The sequence below is a fragment of the Echinops telfairi genome, unplaced genomic scaffold (genome assembly GCF_000313985.2).
Source record: "Echinops telfairi isolate 266 unplaced genomic scaffold, ASM31398v2 ScPeMD7_7419;HRSCAF=8457, whole genome shotgun sequence".
Classification (NCBI taxonomy): domain Eukaryota; kingdom Metazoa; phylum Chordata; class Mammalia; order Afrosoricida; family Tenrecidae; genus Echinops; species Echinops telfairi.
The window spans coordinates 725,816-745,720 of record NW_022111319.1 but is presented as its reverse complement, the minus strand read 5'-3'; the positions used below and the strand labels follow the sequence as shown (position 1 = coordinate 745,720).

General features: G+C 35.1%; 1 protein-coding gene across 1 annotated transcript in view; it reads right to left on the bottom strand.

The window, feature by feature from the left end:
- The window catches only part of HDX (highly divergent homeobox), a 197,482-nt gene that overhangs the window by 15,630 nt on the left and 161,947 nt on the right, over positions 1 to 19,905 (bottom strand). Inside the window, exons 6-7 of the mRNA XM_004714130.2 lie at positions 9,754 to 9,833; positions 6,172 to 6,255 (exon numbers count right to left, since the gene is read on the bottom strand). Of these exons, the coding sequence (XP_004714187.1) occupies positions 6,172 to 6,255; positions 9,754 to 9,833 (164 nt within the window). The remainder of the gene's footprint in view (positions 1 to 6,171; positions 6,256 to 9,753; positions 9,834 to 19,905) is intronic.

Below are 19,905 nucleotides of genomic sequence, written 5' to 3'. Positions count from 1 at the left end.
TATGTATGGATTGCAATAAGAGTCATATGAGCCCCTAATAAAATGATTTAAAAAAAAAGAGGACTAGAAGGAAAATTCCTCAATATAATAAAGGCTATATATGAAAAAACCAATGGCTAACATAACACTCAATGTGGAAAACTGAAAACATGCCCATTGAAAATGAGAACTAGACAAGGATGCCACTTAACATCACCCTTATTCCACATTATGCTGGGAATTTTATCCAGCACCATAAGACAATAAAAATACATCAGAGGAGTACAGTTGGACAAAGAAAAAATGAATTTCTTGCTATTTTCCGACAATATGAATTTATGTAGAGAGAACTCCAAAGTATCCACACACAAAAAAGGTGTTGGAAATAATTGAGGGATTTAGTGAGGTATCAGGATCCAAGATTAACAAGAAGAAATCAATAGAATTCCTATATACCTGTGAAGAGAGATCAGAAAAATACATCATTCACCGAACGACTGTAAATCATATCATCCAAACTCAAAGGAGGGAATAGTCTCAGAGCCTGAATTGTGAGATTCTGGCTTTCAGAAAGCTACGGATGACAGCGGGAACCCAAGCTACGTTTGTGGGATCTACATAGGAAGTAAGCCTCTGGAGATTTCCCTCTATCCACAATAGAAGGCTGGGAAGGAAGTGGTCACCAAATAGAGTGCATTGGAAAGATGACTACAGAAGATCAAAATGATAAACCTGACTTGAACACTTAAAACCTTGTCAGCTGATCTCCCCTCTAATGCACATTAGGCTTAATCTGGTTTTCAACATTTTCTGGATTTTTTCGTTTGTTCATATTGAGGTTTATCTCAGATGTATTATGTCATTGGTGGGTCACCCTTTTGAATTTCTGTTATATATTTTTCTGTTTCTTACTACATGAAACCCAGGACTGATGAATCTAGAGGGACAGCAAGTAGAATAAGGGTTTCTGGGGGGTACAGTGTCGGGATGGGTGCTAAAAGGGAGCTGATATCAAGGAGTTCAGGAAGGAAAATAACGTTTTGAAACTGATTGTGGTAGCAAGTGGACAATAGAATGTTTGGTGTGATTGAACTATGGAATGATACGATATCTCTATTAACTCCCAATAAAATGGTTTTTAAATAAAAGAAAAGAAAGAACAAAACAGCATTACTAATAGTAATACAATGAATGAAATATTTAGGAATAAACCTAACCAAAGAAACAAAAGACCTGTATAAGGAAAACATATAAGATATTATCACAAGAAACCAAATGAGATCTACATAAATGTTCATGGATAGGAATACTCAATATTCTTAAAATGTCAATACTACCCAAAGCAATCTACAAACACAACAAAATCTTGATCCAAATCCCAACATAATTATTTAACTTAATGGAAAAACTAACTACAAACTTTGTATGGAGAGGGAAGAGGCCCAGAAGAAGTAAAGAACTTCTCAAAAAGTAGAACACAGTAGATTGTCTTGTACTACCTGGCCTCAAAATCTACTGCACAGCAATAGTTATCAAAGCAGCCTGGTACTGGTATAATGATAGATAAACCAATGGAACAAGATAGAAAACCTAGAAATAAAAGCATCTGCTTACAGACAACTGATTTTTTAAAAAGAACCAAAATATATTAAATGGGAAGAGGGTCCCCTGTTCAATAAATTGTGCTTGACAAATTGGATATCCATCTGCAGAAAAATGAAATAGGATCCATATTTCACCTGATTAACAAAAACAAACTCAAGATGGATCAGAGATACCGTATACACTTGAGTATAAGCCAACCCGAATATCAGCCTAGGCACCTAATTTTACCACAAAAACTGCATTAAAAATGTGCTGAAAAACTCAGCTTATACATGAGTATATAGAGTAAATGTAAACTTCAAAGTTAATAGGATCAAAAACAAGAAAATTGGGACAAAATTAAGAACCCTATTGCACAGCATACACAGACTACCAGATATAACAAAGGAAGCACACACAATGGAAGACAAAATAGATGACTGGAACCTATTAAAAATAAAACACTTATGTACATCAAAAGACTTAAAGTGGTAAAGTGAATTTTTTTGGGGGGGGGGAGGAGTCTTTACCAGTGACATAACAAAGGACAATGTGGTAGTTACATAATCTGTTGTCAACCTGTTACTATTAAGAGTGAAGGGGTGGAGTTTAGCCTGTCAATCAGGTCACATTTTGATGACCTCATTTGGAGGCACTAAGGGGATAAATAGCTCGCTGGAGTGGGACACATACTCCCTGGAAAACATTCCTGTTGACAAGCCACAGGAAGCGGTGCTGATGGCAGCCAGAGCCTTGGAGCTGGAGGAGCTACAAGGAGACCTGCACCAGCGCTAAGATGCTTCCACCACCACTGGATTCACAAGACTTTCTACCCACTGGCCTGTGATCTTCCTGTAATCGGTGTCATTGCATGTGTTTCATAAGTCTGAAGAGGAATTTATAGATTGGTACTGGACATATAGGCTAATATCGGATTTATGAACTTGATCTGGACTAGGCTGGGATATTTTCTTAATGTACAATTACTATTTATATAAAGCTCTTAATATGCATATGTGAGTCTCCCTGGATTTGTTTCTCTAGTCTACTCGGACTGACACAGACAAATTATTAAAATTTACAGAATTCTGCAACATTCCAATAATAAAAAAATGAAACAAAACAAATAACCCTCTTAAAAGATGTGCAAAGGACCTGAATAGATGATGCACAAAAGACAGTACTTGAATGACTAACAAAAACATGAGGAAATGCTCATGTTCACGAACTATCCTTGAAATGCAAATCCAAACAACAATGAGATGCCATCATACACTCACAACCACAGCACAGTTAAACAAAACAAAAAAAGTAAACAGAATAACAAATGTTGGAGAGGGTGTGGAGAGACTGGAACTCTTACACACTGCTGGTAGGCAGGCTAATATGTACTAAAATTGTATAATGCAATGCAGTGATACCTAAAACAACTGGCAATAGAAATACCATAAGACCAAGCAATACCATTGCTGGGCATATACCTAATGAAATAAGACACAGGTCACGAATAGACGTATGCTCTCCTGTGTTCATTGCAGCAAGGTTCACAAGAGCAAGAAGTTAGAAACAACCCAAATTCCCATCAGGAGAAGAATGGATAAAAAACATTGGTATATACACACAATGGACTATAACACATCCATAAAATACCACAATGAAACACCTCAATAAATGAAGGGATCTGGAAATCATTATCCTGAATGAAATTAGTCAACTAAAAAAGGACAAATATTATATGAGTTTAATACTATAAGGATAAACACCAAGATGAAACCAAACACATGCTTCCAGGTCATGCAATCTGCTAACCCAGTCTGCCAAGCAAAGCAGGAGAGAACATTATTGGTGCCCAGGAAGCATACTGAATCCTCTATGTACATCTTAAACACTACTTTGACAGAGGATGTTTCACGTCAATCAGTATCAGATTTTGAAGAGGAGGGGAAAGGGAGATGACCATAACTACTGCCATACAAAACTGTGCTAAGGTCACTCCAAACCAACAGACATTCCTACCAGAGTGACAATTACTCTTCATGGGAAAATCAAGTTAAGAGCGGGGGACGAGTTCATATAGGTCCTGGCGAAGGAAGTGCATTTCTGTTGGTAGAAAAATGGGGAGAATCAGCCTCCCAAGAGGAAGAAAACTAGTAACGATATTTATACGGAGCCCAAGGGGAGAATATGCCTGGTACTATGATCCCAATAGTGCACATTTGACCTAGTTTCTATACAGGCCTTAGGGACTCAGGTCATGTGGCAAAGACTACTGGGACTTTAAATCCTGTGTTTTCGAGGGACACAACATCCTGCAAAGACTCGAGGTGGAAACCCCACTAAGTGCACTGGGCTCTACCTCAAACGCACCTGTAATCAGTGCACTTCAGGCTGAAACTACATGGTGTGTGAAAAAGCAGAAGCTATCCCAAGAGTATTGAAGGGGCAGTTGGTGAACCATATATTTACTACTTCAGTGACCTATTTGCTTTATTAAGATATTTATTAATATGGTAGACCTGATTCTACCACTGCCATTGAATATTGTTGTACGTTTTGCCTTACCACAACCCACATGATTTTTGTAAGTAGTGACTAATCACATAATGATTTAATTGGTACAAATCAATAATTTATGTCTAATCACATAATTATTTAATTGGTACAAATCAATAATTTATGTATTGTGATTTTTAGCCAGCCTACATTGGTTCAATCTCCTTTTCTCAATTGTGCTTTAAATGCAATATCACGGACTAAATTAAGGGCACTATCAAGAGAATGATTGATAACATTCTTTAGCATAAAATAAAAAAGGTCACTCTAAAGTGAACCAGAGGCATATATAAACCAGAACTATATGGATGGACTTTGGCCTTGCACTAAATCCTAGCCCCAATCTTAGAGCAATTAGTTCTCATGACATGGCCTTGGTTAATACTCGTCCTCATAAAGAGTTCACAGAAGATATGGGTGTTACAACAAAATGTGCTGAAGAAACTAGATGGTGCACAGCTATCAGAAAGAATAGCATCTGGGGTCTTGAAGGCTTGCTCTCAAACAAGCAGTCATCTAAGTGAGACATCAACTAAATCCACATGGAAAAAGCACACCAGCCTGTATGAGCCAAGGATTGTAAATAATATAATCAATATCTGAAAGAGGCTTTGTATCAAAGATTAAATTGTGAACACCTAGTTTTCAGAAGGCTATGAAGGATAATAGAAGCCCAAAATCCACTTGTAGGGTCCACACATAGATTAAACCTCCAGTGAATCCCCTCTGACCATTTTTAAGGGATGTGAATAGCCTTGCTATCATTCAGAGACAATTGTAAAGGCCATTTTATAGTTAGGTTAAAATGTAATTTCTTATTTGATCTTCCTATTGACTCATTTAAGAGTTGCTTTACAAGTCAACTTTCCCCAAGAGAGGAAAAAGAAAAAAGAAAATTTTAAGGTAGATTCCTTGGGTATATATTGTGACAACAATATACCATCATGTACAAATTTTTATTGGAAAACAGTAAAATAATAAAAGGACAAGTGATTGTTATTGGTAGAGTACAAACCAATACAAACATAAGCAAAATAAAAATAAAATAAAATCACTGAAAAATAAATAAAAGTTGGTTCAGTTTTTTAAAAAAGTGTGGATTAAGCCTCAGGTGAAGGGATCTGAATAGCCTTGCAGAGGGCATTTGGAAGTGAATTATTGTAGATACAGTTAGGTTAAAATTTAACACCTTATCATTTAATCTTCTTGTTGACCCGTTTTAAAGTTTTTCTAGTTTTTAATGTTTTCTGATTTATTTCATAGAGGCTTTTCTCTTTTACATTGTTGTTTAGTTTTGCTGTGGCAGTGGTGGTTTGTTTTGTATGTTTTTCTGTATATGAAATCCAGAATAGGTAAGTCTATAGAGAGAGTAACTGGATCAATGATTTCTTGGAGGTATGGCAGGGGAAGTTGGGGGGACATGGGGACCTAATAACAATGAGTTCAAGAAAGAAGAAAATGTTATAAAACTGATTGTGGTAAGTACAACTCTTCTTGAATGTGATTGAACTAATGAATTGTATGTTATGTGGATTATATGCCAATAAAACTGCTAAAAAAGAAAGAAAAAATCATCTCTATTTATATTCATTATGCATTCTGCTTTGAGAATTGTTTTCAAACTTATCCTCTCACCAAACTCACAGACATCAAGTCGATGCAGATTCACAGCAATCAGTTATATTACTATGTAAATAATTATTTGGTCTTTATAAATAGTTGCAATTCAATATAAAACTATCAAGGGCCACTGGAGAAAAAATCTCTACTTTCACTATTATTTCCATGAACATTTGCTCTAAAAAAACTTTGATATGAACTTTATATTAATGACAATGCCAAATACTATCAATGCTTAAATTCATTTATGAACTCTTTACTTAAAACTAGAAGCACTAAAAGAGCCAGCATTAATTAAAATGCCCTACATACGGACTCATTTCCAAGATACCCAAAATGTAGATGCCCTTATGAAAGGGGAGTAGCATAGGTACTATAAAACATCTGTTTTAGATACTTTCTCTTCAGGAATTCAGAATTTGAAATTATTTTTACCTTATAATCCAAGAGAGAATTCACTTGTTCCACTTCAGAATTGCTTATCATTTCACTTTCATCGTCATCAATAATTTCTATTTTCTGAAAGAAAAGTGGGGAAGTTTTGATAAATATATGCCAGGTCATTATCACTATATTCAATAATGTATAGAACATCTATGTTCAATGTTCAGTTATCAAGTTGGAGTTAATTACTTTAGATTATCTGGAATAAATTCTGATACTTGAATAATTCTTCAGTGCTACACCCACTATGTGCCTGAGTGACTAATATTTACCTTTGATTTATGAGTGCTTAGTAAATATAAAATCACTTTAATATCACCTAGCACAGAAAAATCCCGTTCAAAATGTCCTTGGGAAAAAATAGGCACTCAAATTCTGTTTAAACAGAACACTCTCTAGTGGCAGTGAATTCACTTCTTACAAGGGAAGTTTATTTCATTAGTAAACTTTTCTAATTGGTAGGAAGAACGTTCTTTTTTGTTGTTCCCATAGCCTCTTTTGAACTTTTAATGCAAAATATCAATGTTGGCATAATATTCCAAAGTCAAAGACAAAAATTTTAAATAGCATATTTATTATACTCCACTAGGTAATTGAAAGCTGACATCTATAATATAATGGCAAAAAATGAATGATAATTTTCTTTTTTACTGGAAAGTGACAATGACACACAGAGAGAGATTTTGTTAGTAGGTAGTCTTTTAAAAGCAAATTCATTAAGGGAGTATAAAAAAATCTCCTTTAGAGGAAGAAAAGAAAACAGGAGAGAGGCGTGGGATAGAATATGGGGTGAAGGGATGATGAGGGAGTTGAATTGTTGAAAGTAGAGTTGATGGTCTGAAATATAACCCCCCACCTAATTCACACAAAAAATTCATTAAACATAAGAACGCACAAATTCATTAATAGCAATGTGATTTATGGACAGAATTTGAAATCACAATTTGTAGACCTATAATATATATTGTGATTTAAAGTCACAAATGTGGAAAAATCATAGCTCATATATTCCCAATGTGCATATAATACTATTTTCGGGGGGGGTGTAACCTGTGAGTTTTTAATTTAAGAGGATGGCTACAACAAAAGTTCTTTCTACTGCTGACTGGAGATGAATATCATGTTTTGTTTTCCATTGTAATCATTACAAGCTCCGGGTTTGATCATGTTGGCTTTTACTGGACCTCGGATTTGGTACTTTATTCCACATGCCTGATTTATTGAGGTTGGGTTTGTGTGTGTGTGTGTGGGGGGGGTGCTAGGCAGTGGAGGAAGGAAGGCACCACGGCCCACTGTATATTGTTAGGTGCAGTCAAGTCAGTTCTGACTCAGCAACCCTAAGCAAAACAAAATGAAACCCTGCCAGATCCCACACCAACTTCAAAATGGTTATATTTGATCTTATTGTTGCAGCTACTATGTGGATTCAAGATTGAGCGTCTTCCACCTGTTTACTGCCCCTCTACTTTACCAAATGATGTCCTTTTCCAGGAACTGGTCTGATTTATTGCACTGTGTATACTGTGATTTCTCCAAATGTGGAAAGCTCCACTGCATAATTTGTGGTAATATGGGGATCGTTGTATAGATTTGTGCATTTAAATAAGTCTCGCATATCTGTGTGCTTTGTCAGCCATGGCTATTTTGAGGCAATTAAAGTTTTACTCAGAGCTAAACCTTTAAAAGTTGAGAGTTTTGTTTCAGAAAATCAATTGTTCTTGAAAAAATGTATGTGTCTGAGCAACTGTGAATCATTTCCTGCCATGACTTCATTCATTACCATCAAATAACTGTTGCAGGGAAGACAATGCAGAAAAATTCACGTTAAAATGAGTGTGATTCTAAAGAGATGGAGGTTTAAATTTATAAGTCATCAGACAGTCCTTGCACAATGCAATTTATATCTATGGCAGTGGGAGATTATTACTTGATGGCATTTAAGATGATTTATAATAGTGGAAGACAATCACTGCTAGTTACCTAATAAAATAGTAGCATGTTTTTTTTTTTCTATATGTCTTTTGGACTTAGTGTTCTGAGAGGCTTCAAGTTCAATAGGTCTAAAATCAATACAATGCAATAATCAGAAACTATTATGAATTACAAAACATGTATTCATATGTAGTTAACGGATGAGTCTTTCTACTCTCATAAAGAGTTACAGTCTTGGAAACTCATGGGGGCAGATTTACTCTGTCCAATAGGATTGCTATCACTCAGCGTCTACTTGATGGCAGTGAGTTTTTTGCAACAACCCCCCCCCAAACTATTCAATATACTTAACAATGATTAAGGAAATATGGCAGAATTGTGATATCAAATATTTGTAATAGAAGCCAGTGTAAATGTTGAAGCCTCCGCAGAAAAAAATGCACACTAGGGGTCAAATTGTGAAAGCTTGCAATCAGGTACGAAACTCTGACTTAAAATGAGAACGAAAGCACATATGCCTGACTTCAGTTAATCACCACCTTGATTCCCTACTTGATGGGCTCAGAATGTAAACAGATGCTGTGAAGCCTGGAAAGTATTCTTTCTTTTTTACTTCTACACCTGCCATAGGCACTTTCTTTCTTTCTTTCTTTCTTTATCCTCTTGTCATTGATTTATTTCCTTCTTTATTTTAAAATAATTTTATTGGGAAGTCTTACAGTTGTAGTAACAATTCATACTTCAATTAGATCAAGCGTAATCGTACAGTTGCTACCACCATCATTTTCAAAACATTTTTTTTCTTCTTTAACTCCTTGATAACAGTTCCCCTTTATCCCCTTCCTTCCCTGCCTTACCCCCAGGAGCCCTTATTGTTATGTTAGATTATTCATTATTATTATCCATGTCGTAACGCCTACAATTCTGTTATTTGTTCCCCTCAAGTGGGATTATACAGTGATCATTGCTATCAGGTCCCAATGCCCCCTCTTCTTCCCTCCTCTCTTCCTGTACCTTCAGGGAATCATTATAAAGATTATAAAAATCATTCTTTATATACCAAAATGTTACATTTCATAAAACCCAGTTTAATCCATGGACAGGGCTCCCTTTTTTGCTATTCAGCCTTCTAATCCTGTCTTTCCCCATTTTACTGAAGTCTTAAGGTGACTAAAAAAGTTCATTTAATCAAGACGGAAAAAAAGTCCCAGTACAGAATGGTCTGAATAGAAAACTTAAGAGTTAAAAATCCTTGGATGCAAGTCGCAGCACTAATAAAAGCCTCCTTCATAATCTCAGGCTAAACTCAGTTTTAATTCTGCCATCTGTCAAATGAGAAGAAATCTGCACTTTGCTAAAAGGTGCTAAAAAATACAACTTGTATGTATAAAATGCCATATGTGTACTAAGCACCAGGGTTTTATATTTGCAGCTCTCCTAAATTAAAATAATTGTGGTACGATGGCACTTAAAATACATTTTTGTGCTCTCAGAGATACACAATTTCATTGATAACAATTGTGTTTTGGTTTATGAAGTGGTGCAAGACAATATTCTGACAATGCTGATATTATGACCATCTGAAAATATGTCCTTGAAAATCAATCATGAAATGAAGAAAGATTTTCAAAATGTACATACCACATTATCTTCAGATACTGCATGATGGCCATCTTCCTTATGAACCCTTACCTCATTTGAAACAACTTCACTGGACTCTTCTATAGGAAGAAAATACATCAAATTAATTTTTCATTTCTCAAAACTGTATTGAGATTTCTTTTAAGATAATATGCAAATAATTTCTCATTTTTAAAAGGATACAAGGGGCTAATTCACTTCATACATACTTACACGTGTGTTCTCAGTTTTTAAACAATGTAACCCTAAGGAAATAAGGATAGATTTGTGCAAAATCAAGGATATTCTCCTTTATAACATTTATAACAAAGAAGGGAGAAAAACAAAAAACACCACGTATGTGCTGAATAGTTTAAAGTTTAAGAAATGATTTAAAATCTTTCTGTAGAATAGAATAATATGAATCCACTAAAAATGAGGTATATGTGATCATAAGAAGAACATTATTCATTATCTATGGGAAAGTTAAATAAAAAAGATCACTAAGCTTACAGTGATTTCATTTTTGTGAAGGAAAAAGTGTACATGGGTAAATAAAAAGTATTGCTAACAGAGTTTTCGTTCATACACCCAGGTGATTATTCCAAAGAAAACATGCTTAAACATGTCTCTGCACACAGTGGATGGCTGTCAATAAATTCTCTCAGTAATACACTTGTCTTAGTCTCATTAGGATGCTTTAAAAAACTAATAATTTTTGCTCCCATGAAAATGAAAACAATTTTGAGCTCAGGGCTAGTCCCTTGGTCAGTCCAAAGCATTATTTTGATAGAGTTTCTCAAAAGCCATACACTGATCAATCATGTGGGACTTATTATGAATAGTCTTGAAGAGAGTTGAAAATTGCATTGGTGATAAAAAGACCAAGGCCCTATGACAAGGACCCCTACCCCCCCACCCATCACAACACCTCTGGTCATTCTTTGGGGATAGTAAGGGCTGTCCCAAGGAAATTTATTGGGAAACCTTACCCCATCCACCCTAGAGCCTGGTCATGCCACATCAGGTTTCTTTTTGTTCTCCAAATATAAAGCACATTGAAAAAGGAACACAATTTGAGTCCCTTGAAGATACCAGAATTGTTATAAATTGACATAATATAAAATGTTGTAAATTGACATGATATAAACTGAAGAGGGCTGGATTATTTGGGGGGAAATTAGTGATGGAAACACTGCTTTCATATTTTGATGTTTTTTTAATAACAATTTCTATTATCTTGTATCTGTATTGTTTACACTTACAAATACTTCTGGAGAAAACAAAATAACTCGCCGTATTTAAATCAACACAGCATTATTATCACAATGGAATTACAGGGAATTTTCATATTTCTTCATTTTATTTATAATTATTCTTATTTCCTCCTTTTTACTTATTTGTGTTTAAATATTTTCTACAATTAGCATGTATTGCTTACTGTATTAAGATAATAATAGCACAATTTCAATGCATAAAGCATAAAGCTATAGAATACATTTGTATTTTGTAAAACGATAGTGTTAGTATTATTTCTATTTTCATGGCACTTTCTACAATGATCATGTATTCTTTTATGATCAAAAGTTAATTTTCTGAAAATAAGAAAAAAATTATAATAGAAAGAAATTACCTCAGAATTCAGAGATTCAAATAGCATTCTTACTGAGCTTCAGAAAATAGCTGGTTGAGTTTTAAATAAAAACATTTTATTGTGAATTAGATGGCGAGGTTACATAATAGTTCATAATTTTTGTATTCTACAACCGTAACAACTTATTAACCCTTAGTTCCCATACCCAGGTCTTCTGCTCCATTTTCCTTTTGTTGGATATTATCTTTCCTTTACAACATTAACTGCTGCTGACCCTCTACCGTATTACTTCTCCAGACTGCCCCTCCTTTTCCACCTCGGGTAACCACCAAAGTCTTTGTTATGATAAAGTTTATCTACTTTTTTATAACGGTGATCTCATACAATATTTGTCCTTTTGTGTTTGACTAACTTCATTTGCCCGTCAGTTTGTTACACTATGATGGCCTGTGTGTTGTTGTGATGCTGGAATCTATGTCACAGGTAGTTCAAATGCCAGCAGGGCCATCTAAAGTGAAAAGGTTTTAAGAGAGCTTCAAGACTATGAATAAATTCTGAAGAAGGAATAGGCTGCCCACTCAAAATATGTGTGAAGAAACAGTGGAGAAACTAAATATCAGTAGCTAAAACAAGGCTGTAGTACATTGACAGGGGACTAAAAGAGGTACTGGTTCAGAAGTGGGAATGATACAAGGAATATCACTGGTAACAGCAGATGGACATTGGCTGAAAGCAGAGAATACCATAAAGACGTTTACTTGTGTTTTTTGACTATTCCTAGGCATTCCACTGAGGGGACCACAGCAAACTATGGATAGCCTTGAGAAGAATGGGAATTCCAGATCACTTCATTGTGTTCATGTGAAAACTGCTCAAGGACCAAGAGGCAGTCGTGTGAACAGAACAAAGGGACGCTGCAACATTTAAGATCAGACAAGGCGTTTGATGGGGTTCTTTATTTAATTCGTATGCTGAATAAACAATCAGAGCATCTGTACTATATGAAGAAGAATGTGGTATCAGAATTAAAGGAAGGCTTATTGAGAAACAAAAAATGTAGATGACACAACCAAAAGTGAGGACTTGAAGTACTTGCTGACGATGAAGGATTTCAGCCTCTAATATGAGTGACAACTCAATGCAAAGAAAACCAAAATTCTCACAACTGGACTGATATTATGATAAATGGAGATAGGATTGAAATTGTCAAGAATTTCATTTTGCTTGGATCCACAATCAATGTTCATGGAAGCAGCAGTCAAAAAATCAAGGGACACATGGAATTGGGTAAATGTGCTGCACAAGACCTCTTTGAAGTATTGAAAACAAGGATGTCACTTTGAGGACTAAGGTATTCCTAACCCAGGCCATGATGTTTTCATTTTCCTAATATGCATGCAAAAGTTGTCCATTGAATAAGGAAGACAAAAGAATAATTAATGCATTTGAATTATGGTACTAGAAAAGAATGTTAAAAGCGCCATGAATTACCAAAAGAAACAAATTCGACTTCAAAGAAGTACAGCCAGAATTCCCTTAGAAGCACGGATAGTGAGAATTAATTCTCATGTACTTTGGACATGTTATAGAGAGAGATCAGTCCCTGGATCAGTCCTATTTGTTTGGCAAAATAGAGGTTCAGTGAAAAAGAGGATGATTCTCAACAAGAAGGATTGACGTAGTGTATATAAGGTAGGAACCAAGTTGACGGCATCTAATAACTTTTTGGTTTGTTTTACCTTTCTCTTTGTACAAATGTTTTGTTCTCCTGGTTAGGTTTATTCTTCAGTATTCCATATTTTGGGTGGCTAATATAAATGGAATCGATTTTTAAATTTCCCCTTCAGAAATCTCTTTTTTAGCATATAGAAATCCAATTGATATATTTATGTTGATCTTACAATTACATCCATGCTTAAAATCCATTCACATACCTATAATTTATATATGTCCTTGGTTCACTTTGTGGACATCATCATCATTTTATAGGGAAACATTGTAAATCTTCCTCATGGGGCATATGGTAATAGTATTTATAGTATAATTAATTTAGCCAATGGTATGGCATTTATAGCACTATTGAGAAAAGAAACGTATCATGTATAGGACAGCTTTTTATATCACAGTACATGAAATATTGACTTGTGGGGGAACCGATTATTATGATCTGCATATAACCCCATTCAAGGGGGACAGACATCAGAAAAGTGGGTGAAGGGAGACATCAATCAATATAAGACATGAAAAAATATTAATGATTTATAACTTATTATAGAGGGAGGGTGGGGGAGGGTAAAAATGAGGAGCTGATACCAAGGGCTCAAATAGAAAGCAAATGTTTTGAGTATGGTGATGGCAACAAATGCACAAATGTGCTTGACACGATGGATAGACATATGGATTGTGACAAGAATTGTATGAGCCCCCAATACAATGATTAAATTTTTTTTAAAAAATGTGACTGGATACTATGTAACAATGAGGGCTGGACATAGGGAAAGCTTCCAATAACATTCATTCACAAGGGCAGAAATATGCCTTATGGACTAACCTATGCGATAAAATCAAAGAGAGCATTAAAATGGCAGATACAGGGTAGTCAAGGGCCACTATTTGAGCACTCTAAAAGCAAGAGATCTGAACCAAAGTTCAGTGACCACAAATTCCATACCTTAGTATAGCTGTCATATGCTTCTTTTCACACTTGTCCATTTCAGCAATAAGCTCAAGGGAATATTTCAGTTCCTTAAATCCGTTACAAGTGATTTTAAGGTAAAATGCAGTTCACTTAGTAGGATTTCCAAATATGATCCTTCAGGGTAGCCTATGAAGAATGTTTTGCATCCCGAAGGACCGAGTCTAAAGTCCCAGTTGGTTACCTAGGACTGGATAAAAACTAGTTCAAAAGTATCTAGTGAGAATCATAATACCTGATATATACTCTCCTTGGGGTCTATATTAGTAATGTTAAGTAGTTTTCCCCAATCGTACATTGTTCCACCCAGTTTACCAATAGTGATCACCTTTTCCAATACAAACATGCCCCTCTTCACCTCTTGATTTGAATTTCCAGTAAGGTTCACTAATCAATCTTGTAGGAGTTTTCTGTTGAATTGGGATGACCAGGGGTCAATATTATAGGGCAATATAAAAAATATATTATATTTATTTTATTCTACTTCTCCCACCAATAGGAGAAATTGACCAAGGCTGAAGTGAGGCCTTCTTTCTCAAAGTAGTTTTAAATGTACAAATAAAGGAGTGATATAAGGATTATGGTTATTAGGCAGGCACATGACCTTATTGCTGGGAGACTGGATTAGAAGATTACCTGGATTGAGAACAGAATGCTTCTTTTGCCCTTACAGTGGTGGATTCATACAATATTGGTCCTTTTGCGATGAACTAACTTCAATCAGCATAATAATTTCCAGGTCCATCTATGTCGTGAGGTTTTCTGTAGTTTCATCACTAATTTTTAGGTGTGCATACTATTGTGTTGTGTGATTGTACCAGAGTTTATTTATCCATTCTTTTACTAATGGGAATTTAGGCTGTTTCTGTCTTCTATTGGTAACTATGCTTCAGTGAACATGGGAAAGCATATGTCTGTTATTGTTCTGTCTCCTGCTTTTGGGGGGTACACGCCCAGCAAAGATATTGCTGGATCTTATGGCATTTCTGTTTGCAGTTGGTTTAAGAAGTGCCACATTCCTTTCCACAATGGTAGCATGTTTATAAAGCCATCAGCAGGTTATAAGAGTTCTAATTTCTCTGCACCCTCTACAGCATTTGTTGTTATCTTTTATTTATTTCATAAATTGGGCTAATGTTGTGGGTGAAGGTGAAACCTCATCATTGTTTTTATTTGCATCTCCCAGATGGCTAGTGATCGTGAGTATTTGCTCATTTGTTTCTTAGAAATTGGTGGGTCATCCTGGTGAATTGCCTGTTCATGTTATTTGCCTATATTTTAATTGGATTAATTGATTTTTTTTCTTTCTTGTTGATGTGTTGCAGGATTCTAGAGATTTTAGTAGAGTCCCTTGTTCATTGTGTCATTACTAAAGATTTGTCCATGATCCATCAACTCTTGTTTTACTATTTCGTTGAAGTCTTTGTAAGTGCATAAGTGTTTTATTTTTATTTTTTAAATCATTTTATTGGGGGCTCATACAACTCTTATCATAATCCATACAAGCATCAATTGTGTAAAGCACATTTGTACATTCGCTGCCCTCATCATTCTCAAAACATTTGCTTTCCACTTGGGCTCTTGGAATCAGCTCATTTTTCCCTCCCTTCCCACTACTCCCTCCCTCATGAACCCTTGATAGTGTTTTATTTTTAGTAGGCCTCAGTCATCTATTTTGTCTTCCACTGTGTGTGCTTTGGTTATTACTGCATATACTGAAGTATAAGCCCACCTGAATATCCGCCGAGGCACCTAATTTTTCCACAAAAACTGCAAAAAATGTACTGAAAAACTCGGCTTATACGGTATATGACAATCTGGGGGAAGATTAGGTTATGTGTTGAACTATTAACTACAAGGTGAGCAATTAGAAACCACTAGCTGCTCCACTGGAGAAAGATGAGGCTTTCTATTCCCATAAAGAGAAATCCCCAGGGGCACTTCCACCCTGTCCTATAAGGTTGCTATGAGTTGGAACTGACTCAATGGCAGTGAGTTGAATCTGTACATGCCCTGCATTGGGTATTTTTAATTTGTCCTAGTTTTCTCATTAATGATCCTTAGAGCTCTGGGATTTGCATTCACGTCTCTAATCCATCTTACATTTATTTTTTGTGCATGGAGCGAAGTATGGGTCCTGTTTCATTCGTCTATAGGTGGAGATCAAGTTTTTCCAACACCATTAGTTGAAGAAGGTGGGTCCCTTGCCCATTTAATGTTTTATGATCTTTCTGTGAAAATCAGTTGCATGTTTGTGGATGGTTTTATTTCTGTGTTTTCTATTCGGCTCCCTTGGTCCAGGTATCTTTCAGGGTTCAAGTAGCAGACTGTTTTGACTCCTGTAGTTGTGTAATAGGTTTTAAAGTCAGGTAGTGTGCGGCCTGTTACTTTGTTCTCTTTCTTTTGAAGAGTTCTTTGCTTCTCTTGGATATCACTAGACAAGAGGGTATCCTTGTCTAGTTCCCATTCTCAGGGGAAATGTTTTCAGTTTTTCCCTGTGGTGTATGATGTTAACTGTTGCATTTTCATATATGGCCCTTATTATGTTGAGGAAATTCCCTTATATTCCTATTTATTAATTTTTTATCAGAAACGAGTGTTGGATATTGTCAAATGTCTTTTCTGTACTTATTGATATGATCATGTGGTTCTTAGTCTTTTTCTATGTGGTGGATTACATTAATTTTGTAACTAATATTGAACCATCCTTGCATCTCTGGTATCACTTGATCATCGTGAATTTTATTTATACGTTGTTGGATTTTGTTGGTTAGTATTTTGTTGAGAATTTTTTCATCTATGTTCATGACGTCTTTGTGGGGCATTTTCCTGGTTTTGGTATCAGGGTTATGCACACTTCATAGAATGACTTTGACAATTTGTGGATCCGTTCTCTATTCTGGAATACTTTGTGGAGAATTGGTAACAACTCTTCACTGAATATTTGAGAGAATTCCCCTGTGAAGCCATGTGGTCCTGGGCTTTTCTTGATGGGAAATTTCTTAAAGACCATACAATTTTATTCCTTTGTTATTGTTCAAGTTTTCGATATCATTTGGGTACTTAGTGTGTTTCTCAAGATTTTCCCATTTCTTTTAGATAATGACATTTATTGGAGTAGTCTTTTTTTCTTGTTGATTTTTTCCCATTATTTTTCTGTTTTCTAATTTGTTTATTCCTACTTTAATCTTTATGATTTATTTTCTTCTGTTATTGGAGGAGTTTGGTTGTTGCCCATGTTCTATTTGTTAGTGATGCTGTGTTAAAGTGTTAATTTGGAATTTCTCCTCTTTTTTATGTATGTGTTGATTGCTATAAATTGATCACTGACATCATTCTCATTTATTTGAAGAATGTCTTATTTTAATCCCTAATTTGATCCAGAACACTGTAATTTTTAGGTAGTATATTGTTCAGTTTCCTGTATTTGACTTTGTGCTCCTGGTCTTTCTATTGTTAATCAAAAATTTTCAATTATATAGCCTTTTGGTCTGAGAAAATGGGGTGTAGCATTCAAATATTTTTGAATGTTAAGGCTTATTTTATGGCCTAACATGTGATCTATTCTAGAGTACGTATTTTGTATGATGTAGAAAAATATATACTGTGTTGTTGTGTATATCTAGGAAGTCAAACTGATTGTGTTCAGTTCTTCTCTTTCTTTATTGTTTCTTTGCCGATGATCTACTCTTTCCAAGAGTGGTGTATTGAAATCTCCTACTATTATTGTCAAACTGTTTATTTCTCTATCAAACTCAGTGAGAATTTGATTGATGTATTTCCAGGATTTTTAATTGGGGGACATGTATGGTTATTATGGTTATCTCTTATTGTTCTATTGTTTCTTCAATTATTATGTAGTGACCACTCTTATCTCTCATTGTTATTTGACTTGAAGTCTATTTTTATCAAAGATTCATATTGCCACTCCTATTTTTTTATGTGTGGCATTGGCTTGATGAGTTATTCACTATTGCTTGCTATTTTGTCCATTTTTATCTTTGATTTTAAGGTGTGTCTCTTGTAGGAAGCATATAGAATGCCCTTGTTTTATAATCCAGTTTGCTACTCTCTTTCTTCTGATTGGCACATTTCATCCAGCGACATTCAATGTCACTACTGATATATGTGGTAGATTGCTATTATTTTGCTTTGTTTGCGTATAGTTTCTTTTCCTTTACTTTTGTTTGTTTTATTGGTGACTTTGTTCCTCTTCTAATCCTTAACCACTCTTTCATTGTATTGGGTTCTGGGTGGTGTCATTCTGTAGATGCTTTCAGGATTGTCTGCTACTGTTATTGATACTCTTCTCAGAGTGATCCTGTTAATATTTTTGGTAACGTTGGTCTTGTTTTTACAAATTCTTATAGCTTTTTTTCAAATATGCAAATACCTTTACTTCTCTCTTGTATTTGAGGGATAATTTTTATGGATATAAAAAGATCTGGATAGATTGGCTCCCTTAGCCCTCAAACCCAAACAGTGGTCTGAGTGGCTTTTAAAAAAAGGAGGAAAGTGAAACTGAAATGGACTTGGAGTTTTCTGACAAACAAGTTCACTTTAAAAAATAACAACAAAAAAATATTAGGTTCAAATTTTTTTTCATTTCAAAATTTGATATGTCTCTCCATTGTCTTCCTGCCTTCAGAGTTTCTGCTGAGAATCTGAGCTTATGTTTCTCCTCTGGGATCTCTCCTATTTAGGGTTTTCTTCTATTTTGTGGTATTGGGGAACATTTCTTTGATGGATTCTTGTATCATTGTCACTGTAGAATTTTTGTTTCTTCTTGCTTTGGTATCTTAATGAGATGTAGATTTTTTTCTCTTGATGGTGTCCCACATTATTCTCACACTTTATTTGAATGCCTTGGCTTTTTTCGTTGATTGTTTTCCTCATAAGTTGTAGTCAGAGTGCTTGACTTAAAGTTCAATGTCTGGATTTTTCTTTTCTTCCATTCTACTTCAGAAGTCTTTTGCTATATTGCTTATTTCTGCTATCTCATTTTCTAGGATTCCTTTTATTAAAACGTTTTAGTTTTTCAATTTATTCTGTTGTCTTTATGAGTGTTTCCCATATCTCTTGAAGGAACCTAAACACCATTCTTCTCAATTTTATCTCTAGTTGTTCCAGGGCCTCTATTTCAGATTACTCCATTGATGATTTTATGTTTGTGTGATTTTATGTTGTTTGAGTTCATTTCTCTTAAATTTGGGTCTATTCTGTGGTTAACTACTGTTTCTGTAACATCATGGTATCCCTCTTTGTTGTATGTTATGTTCTGGGCTGCTAACCACAAAGGTCAGCAGTTCAAAACCATGATCCGCTCTGTGGGAGAAAGACAGAGCTTTCTACTCCCACAAAGATTTACAGTCTCTGAATCCTACAGGGGCAGTTATACATGGTCCTATAAGGTTGCACGAATTAAAATGGACTCAGTGATAGTCAGTTTGTTTAACTTCTGGCTCATGTAAGGGTAGTTAGCTTTTTCAAGTTATGGGGGAGATGTCTAACAGGAACTGGAAATCATATGATGGGTAAATGAAGAACAAGGGAGAGAAATAAGTATTTGAAGAAGGTGGAGGAAGAAGAGAGATATTTGAAATAAAAGTAATAGCAGCGATAAAGGGCTATCTGGGTAAACAAATGATTTGTAAAAGCAAAGGAAACATGTATTTTAAGAGGTTTAATAAGACTTAATCAGTAGCATGGAAATATGTTTCACTAAGAAAGGATGAAAGAGACCAGAAAACAGATAGTGGGTGCTGAGGAGAAAAATGTAAGCAAATAATCAAATGAGAATATTTTCTTTTAAGATCTATCTTAAGGAAGAAGTCAGACAGGGCAAGATATGACAAAATACCCATTTATAAACTATCAAGGGCTC